This window comes from Rhincodon typus, chromosome 43 (assembly GCF_021869965.1).
Source record: "Rhincodon typus isolate 14 chromosome 43, sRhiTyp1.1, whole genome shotgun sequence".
NCBI classification, from domain to species: Eukaryota; Metazoa; Chordata; class Chondrichthyes; order Orectolobiformes; family Rhincodontidae; genus Rhincodon; species Rhincodon typus.
In genome coordinates this window covers 8,889,534-8,897,329 of record NC_063374.1, presented here as the reverse complement: position 1 = coordinate 8,897,329, position 7,796 = coordinate 8,889,534, and the positions used below count along the sequence as shown (strand labels likewise).

Below are 7,796 nucleotides of genomic sequence, written 5' to 3'. Positions count from 1 at the left end.
AGGGGGTGTAGGGGCTGGAGGGGGCGACGGAGATAGGGAGGGGGTGTAGGCGTGGGCTGTCTAATTGACCTCATTATGATTTCACTGGGAAGTGGTGGTTATGTTGTTATCCGAATGGATTTTCCTCTCTGGTCCTGATTGAGAGAGTGTTCCTTGTCTTGTCTCCCCGCAGGACCTGCAGATCACAGTGATTGAGCTACAGACAATTCTTAATCGTGTGGTTGGAAAACGTAAGCTGCCTCTGAGCTCCGCTGTCTTTCAGTTCACCCTGTCTCGAGTGGCCCCTTTTACCTATAACCTCGATCTCTCTGTTGTGTCTTGCCTCTAGACCAAGACCTGAAGACGGAAGGTTTCAGTCTGGATTCCTGCCGATGTATGGTCAATCTCATGGACGTATCCTCTTGAGAGCATTGGGTCACGTATTAAATCTGCGTTCAGAGATAGTCAGTGCCCCCCCCCCATCCCCCCACACACCTCTTGCTGTGGCATCGAGAGATGGTGGCATAAGGTTGTGTGCGATCTGGTAGGGGTTGGAGGGGGGGAGGAGGAGTCCCAGAACTCAGATGCGGGAGAATTGGCACCGACTCAGAAACAGGGTCGGGGGAAGAGTTGCCACCTCTTGCGATGGATTAGCGCCCGTTTCGTCCAGCGGTTTTCCTTAAGTGCTGGGGCCAGCGAGATGGGAACGCGAGGCTGGGCCTGACAGAGTTCAATGTGCTGTGGAACAAGATACGCAAGTGGCTGGTAAGTGTTCGTTTTCAGTGCCGTGTCCTCAGGTCTGTCTCCACCGCCCCCACCCCCCACCCAACCTCCTGCAGCTGGGGTTCAGGGATTACCCTTCAGATTTCCCCCTCCACAAACCGCTCTGCCCACTCTCTCTCATTCTATCTCCCCTCGCGTCACCCCCCCACCCTTTCTGATGCCCCTAAGAAGCCAATCTCTTTGACTGACTGTCTTTGTCTTTTTTTAAAATCCATTCATGGGATGTGGGTGTATCTGCCTGGGCCCAGTATTTATTGCCCCCGTCCCTAGTTGCCCCCCTTGAGAAGGTGGGGATGAGCTGCCTTCTTGAACCGCTGCAGTCCATGTGCTTTGGTTTGACCCGCAATGTCCCTTAGGGAGGGAATTCCAGGATTCTGACCTCAAACAGTGAAGGAACGGCCAATATATTTCCAAGTCAGGATGGTGAGCAGGGAACTTTGCGGAGGTGGTGGTGTTCCCATGTACCTGCTGCCCCTTGTCCTTCTGGATGGAAGTGGGTCGTGGGTTTAGAAGGTGCTGTCTGAGGATCTTTAGTGAATTTCTGCAGTGCAACTTGTAGATGGTACACACTGCTGCGACTGAGCGTCGGTGGGGGAGGGAGCGGATGTGTTGCCAATCAAGCAGGGGGTGCTTTGTCCTGAATGGATAGCAGTCCCCTTCTTTGGCTCAATGATGAACATCTGACTGGTATCAGCTTGTCTTCCAACGTGACATTAAGACCCTCTCAGCTGGCTGGAGAACAGTCTTTCCCCTGCGGGCCCCCACTGGACCAATATCCATCCCTCAACTCAATCCAATGTTGCCAAGGAGCTGGGTCCACGTCACACTGACCGCAAGTGTGGGATCTCACTGTGCACAAGTTGGCTGCCGCATTTCCTATGTGACCATGATGACAGCCCTTCGAAAAGGGCGCTTTGCCGTCTCTAGCGTGGTTGACAGGCGTCCTGAACGACGATAGGCCGATGCACCTTGTCCAGCGAGGAAGCTGTCAGCTCCATTGCGTCTAACAGCAGCTTGTGGTAGACCCAGCTCTGAGCGTAGTCTGCCTATTTCCTCCCCTCGCAGTGTCTGCTCTGGCCATTCTTCTATGTGGCGACAGTGGGCAGCAGAGACAAGGGATGCTGTTAGCCCGTTGCACCCCTACCTTTCCCACAGGGTGGGTGCTGAGGTCAGTTACAGTCTCTCACCTGGTAGGATCAGCCACAGGGGAGGGGTGTCTTTCCCAAGCGATCTGGGTCAGTGTGTTTCAGGCTCCCCGGGCGATTCCAGTGATGCGGATTTGTCTTTGCAGGGAGTTTTCCGACAGTTTGATCTGGACAAATCTGGGAGCATGAACGCCTACGAGATGAGGCTGGCCTTGGAGTCTGCAGGTATGGTGGTCCCACACAGTACTGGACATTCACCTCCCTACCCCCTTACCTGGAGCTTCCAATGGTCCAGCATGTCCTGCCAGGCAGCGTCGGAGGGCCCCCTGTATCAATGGGAGCCTGGAGTGACATTTGGATCTACAGCCTGGAAAGACGTGGGAGGTCCTACTCTGAGAGGACGCTGGTGAACTGGAGATGAGGAGAAATCTCTTCTGTTGGGGGCTCGGTGGGGGGTGAATTTATGGAGATTTTCACCGCGGAGAGATGGGTCATTGTGACTATATTTGGGCTTGAGCCGGACCGGGTGAGGACGGGGAGAAGGCAGGAGAATGGGGTTGACAAACATATCAAATGGCACAGCAGACCCGATGGGCCAAATGGCCTAATTCTGTTCCCTTATGGATGGGGGCTTTCATTCCCTGAAGGACATTAGTGAACCCAGAGGGTTTCTGTAGCCATTGACGAGAGTTTCACGAAGATCTAGTGGAATTGCAGTTTTCAAAAAGTATTATTCCATTCATTAGTCATTTCCAATTGCCCAGAGGGGAGATAAGAGTCAGGCACATTGGTCTGGAGTCACGTTTAGGCCCAGACCAGCTAAAGATGGCAAGATTCCCAGTTCCCATCAGTGAAGCAGATGGGTTTTTCCTGGCAATCGACAAAATTCTTAATTCCAGACTTTTGGATATTTAATTCAAGTTCGAACCCAGGACCTAGAAATTACCAGGGTCTCTGGGTTAATAGCCTAATGATAATACCAGTAGGCCATGGCCTCTCCAATGATTAATCCAGAACCTGAGGTCAATGTTCTGGGCACATTTGAATCCCACCATGCCAAAGTGGTGAAATTTGAACTTGACCCGATCTGGAATCGAAAGGTTTCGTTGAAAAGTCAGACGGCTGAACTGTTGTTGAGTGTCGTAAGAACGCATCTGGTTCACTGATCTCCTTTAGGGAAGGAAAGCTGCCGGTCTACGTGTGACTCCAGACCTGAGGCAACGTGGTTGACTCTTAGAGATAACAAGAACTGCCGATGCTGGAGTCAGAGACAACAGTGTGGAGCTGGAGGAACAGAGCAGGCCAGGCAGCACCAGAGGAGCAGGAAAGTTGACGTTTTGTGTTGGGACCCTTCTTTAGAAAGTGCCTTCTTAAGTGCATTCAGGGCAATTAGGGATGGGCAGTAAATGTTGACCTGGGCAGAGACACCCACGTCCCCTGAACAAATAAAGTCTAGCTTTCAATTCTAGAGTTTGTTCACTGAAGGGAAGTTCCACCTTTTACGGGACATAAACTTGTTCACGGAGCATTTACTCCGATTTCTAGCCCAGTGACACTGGCACCATCTCCTCTGAAAGGTGTGAGGGTCCAGTAGAGGTCCCAGCAAGGCCTCACTGCCTGGGCCTACGGTTGGCACGGTAGCCTCAATATGGATTGACAACTCAGGAATCCTGGTTTTATCTTACACCTTAAACCCCTGTTTCCCATCGGCTGGCTTTGGGCTCTTGCTGTGCGCAAGGTGCCAGCATGTTGTACACGGGCCCACTTTGAGATCTCTCCGATGGGGTTGCTCTGATGAGGCGCCATACAAATGCAGATCCTTCCTTGCTCGTTTTAGCTGCTTGTGGGACCGCTGTCCAATCCAGCCCCTGAACTCTCCTTGGGTGAGCGGGTGAATCGGAAGCGGGTGTAGGCCATCCGGCCCCTCGAGTCTGTTCCAACATTTGGTAAGTCGGTGGCCGATGTGATGAGTTCTGAACCTGGATTCCCATCTGCCTCTTATCGAGCTTTGAAGACTTGATCATCTGCAGGATCTGCCGTCGTACAAAATGGCCGCCATCCTGACAGTGAAACTTGTTGTGGGGTAGGGGTGGGGGTGGGGGTGGCGATTCCCAGAGAGGTGGTCAGGTGACAGGCTCGCTTCAGGGGTCACCTTGATGGGTCCACAGCTAGGCCTCAGGCTTTGGGCCTGGCTGGGCAGGCTTTGTGTGTGTGTCCGGCCTGTGGGCCTACCCATCAAGGCTTCATGTTAGGCCTGTAGCTATGAGAAAGCCAAGCCCATAACTTCCAAACCAGGCCTTCAGGAATGCTGCAGTGAAAAGTAAGATCCCAGAGAGCTCCGGATTACTGATGACTCTGTGAGCGCGTGTCTGACTCCTCTCTCTCTCTCTCGCAGGGTTCAAACTGAACAATCACATGCACAATCTGCTCATCACACGCTATGCGGAGCCTGACCTGTCTGTCAACTTTGATAGCTTCATCTGCTGTTTAATCCGCTTGGAGAGCATGTACAGTGAGTCCACCCCCACCAACATTTCACAAGGGGTTGTGTGTGTGCGTGCGTGTGTGTGTGTGCGCATGTCTGCACGTGTCTGCGTGTGTGTCTGTCTCTGTCTGCGTTGACGAGAACCTGAACAGTGAGATTGTAACGTGAGTGATTTTATTCACTGTGCTGTTGTGTCACTGCAGGATCCTTCATGATGCTGGATACAGACCGGGATGGTATTGTCACCTTTGATGTGTATCAGGTTGGTACTGAGATTCTTCCTTCCTCATCCCTACCCAGAATAGTTACCTGTGCGATCTGTCTAAAACAGCCTCCAACTGCTTCAAAGAGAATCAAAGAATCATGGAATTGCGTACAATGTGGAAGCAGGCCATTCCGCCCATCAAGTCTGCATTGACCCTCCGAACAGCATCCCATGCAGAGCCATCCCTGTAAGCTATAACCCTGCATTTCCAATGGCCAATCCACCCTAACCTGCACATCCCTGAACACTATGGGACAATTTAGCACGGCCAATCCACCCTAACCCGCACATCCCTGGGCACTATGGGACAATTTAGCAAGGCCAATCCACCCTAACCTGCACATCCCGGGGCACTATGGGACAATTTAGCATGGCCAATCCACCCTAACCTGCACATCCCTGGGCACTACGGGACAATTTAGCACGGCCAATCCACCCTAACCTGCACATCCCTGGGCACTATGGGGCAATTTAGCACGGCCAACCCACCCTAACCTGCACATCCCTGGGCACTATGGGACAATTTAGCACGGCCAATCCACTCTAACCTGCACATCTTTGGACTGTGCGAGGAAACCGGAGCACCCGGAGGAAACCCACGCAGACACGGGGAGAATGTGCAAACTCCCACACAGACAGGCATCCGAGGGTGGAATCGAACCCGGGTTCCTGGCGCTGTGAGGCAGCAGTGCTAACCACTGAGCCAGCGTGTCACCATAAGGGCATTTAAATGGTCATTGGATAAACATATGGATGATAATGGAATAGTTTAGGTTAGATGGGCTTCAGATTGGTTTCACAGGTCGGCGCAACATTGAGGGCTGAAGGGGCTGTACTGCGCTGTTATGTTCCATGTTCTTTGGTTAAAATGTGCAGTATCTTTAACTCGGGCAAAAGATGGTCACTATTAATCCCTTTGTATCCAGTGCTGTAGTGAACCAGATGGGTTTTTACAACAATCCCATAACCTCGTATCACCTCAGAAATACCTCACTGGCTGGACAGGGGTTAGGAGATGATCTATGCTGGTACAGACTCTAAACCTGATCTTTCTGTTGTTCCCACAGTGGCTCACACTGACCATGTTCGCTTGAGAACGACGCTGTAAAGTCTCACCTCCTGCTGCTATGTCCCACACCAAGTGCCTTCTGCTGCTCAGGCAAGGGATACCAGTTTTGCCCTGCATCTTGCAAACGTCTCCAGCCTCCTGACGATCCCCCCTCCACCCTCCCAGCATCCCCCACACTCTCCCGCCCCTCCTGGCTGCAGTTACGTTTTATGTCGGAATCGGAGCCAAGTTTCTGGGTGATGTTTTATGACTTGTGTACGTGTCTGTGTTATTTTTTAATTATTGTTTCTGAAGGGCTGCCAAACTTTTTACAAGAAGTTCGAATAAAATGTATCGACAAAATAAAACTGTGATGCTCATGTCGACGTTTGTTGCAGACCCCTTTGGTGCGAGCGACAGTGAACCCGTCTCAATCTCTGTGTTGCCCACTGCTCAGCACTGCAGATAGAATACTCCTGTCTACTGTGGGCGGCATGGTGGCTCAGTGGTTAGCACTGCTGCTTCACAGTGCCAGGGACCCAGGTTCGATTTCGCCCTCGGGCGACTGTGTGGGAGTTTGCACATTCTCCCCGTGTTTGCATGGGTTTCCTCCGGGTGCTCCAGTTTCCTCCCACAGTCCAAAGATGTGCAGGTTAGGGTGGATTGGCCGTGCTAAATTGCCCCATAGTGTCCAGGGGTGTGCAGATTAGCTGGATTAGCCATGTGCAATGCAGGATTACAGGGATGGATCTGGGTGGTTTGCCCTTCAGAGGGTGGGTTTGGACTCGATGGGCTGAATGGCCTGCTTCCACACTGTAGGGATTCTATGATTCAGAGATTTTTCACCAGACTGATGCTTGGAGTAGGCAACTTGTCTTATGAGGACTTATTGGACAGACTGGGCTTGTATCCTCTCGAGTTTAGAAATGTGAGAGATGACTTGCATTGTAACATCCTGAGGGGTGATTTTTGACAAGATGTTTTCTCTTGATGGAGAATCTAGGGGTCACTCTTTCAAAACCAGTTAAGAGAGTGATGAGGAGAACGTTTCTCTTCGGAGGATTAAGTTTGGAACTGTCTTTCAAATGGTGGTGGAAGCAGCGAACTTGGATATTTTAAAAGGCAGATAGATTTTTTTTGATAAGTGAGGGGGTGAAAGGTTATCAGGGATTGATCAGATCAGCCATGATCTTATTGAATGGTGGAGCAGGCTTGAAAGGCCTTCTTTTTCCTAATTCCGTGTGTCCATACGGAAGTAGATTTTGACCAGAGATGTAACACGAAAGAGAGGATTGAAGAATGATCAGGAACCAGAGATGGCTCAGACCCCTCAATCCCCACACCCCTGTGATTTTGTCTTTTTCCTTAAAAGTTCATTCACGGGATGAAGGTGTCACTGGCATTTATCACCCGTCCCTAATTGCCCAGAGGGTAGTTAAGAATCAACCACACTGCTGTGGGTCTGGAGTTACATGTAGGCCAGACCAGGTAAGGACTGCAGTTTCCTTCTCCCTAAAGGTCATTAGTGAATCAGATGGGTTTTTCCTGACAATCGACAATGGGTTCACAGTCATCATTAGACTCCATCTGCCGTGGTGGCATTCAAACCTCGATTCCCCAGAACACTACCAGGGTTTCTGGATTAACAGTCTGGTGATAATCCCACTAGGCCCTCGCCTACCCAACGTCTGATGTCAAAAATCGATGGGCTTGAGCCTTAAATGATTTGAGCATCCGCAACCCTCTGGGATCAAGAACTCCAAAGACGCTTTGAGGGCCCGGGAGCAGCTTCATCTCTCTCCCTCACCAACCAACAGCCCCCACTTTATCTCCGATCAATCAGCTCAGTTGTATAGGCCGCCACACTCCCCAGGTGCTGTAGTTCAACTTGGATTGCGAATTGACCTGGGAGTTTTGTGGTTAGCCAGTGCTGGCTGGATTGGTAACCAAGAAATGTTTCCCCTGGAGGCTGGTGGGGGTCTGGAACTCACTGCCTTAAGGGGTGGTAGAGGTATAGAGACAATCATTTGAAATGCCCGAGCATGCAAGGATTGGGGAACTGGCACAGCGGTACTGTGGACGAGGAGGTCT

General features: G+C 51.3%; 1 protein-coding gene across 1 annotated transcript in view; it reads left to right on the top strand.

The window, feature by feature from the left end:
- Positions 1-6,073, top strand: part of si:dkeyp-50d11.2 (calpain-1 catalytic subunit) — a gene marked incomplete at its 5' end in the record, with an annotated part of 23,909 nt that extends 17,836 nt beyond the window's left edge. The window contains 7 exons of the mRNA XM_048619735.1: positions 173-230; positions 329-393; positions 676-744; positions 2,054-2,132; positions 4,303-4,419; positions 4,596-4,654; positions 5,725-6,073. Coding sequence (XP_048475692.1) covers positions 173-230; positions 329-393; positions 676-744; positions 2,054-2,132; positions 4,303-4,419; positions 4,596-4,654; positions 5,725-5,751 — 474 coding nt within the window. The remainder of the gene's footprint in view (positions 1-172; positions 231-328; positions 394-675; positions 745-2,053; positions 2,133-4,302; positions 4,420-4,595; positions 4,655-5,724) is intronic.
- Positions 6,074-7,796: the final 1,723 nt, after the last annotated feature.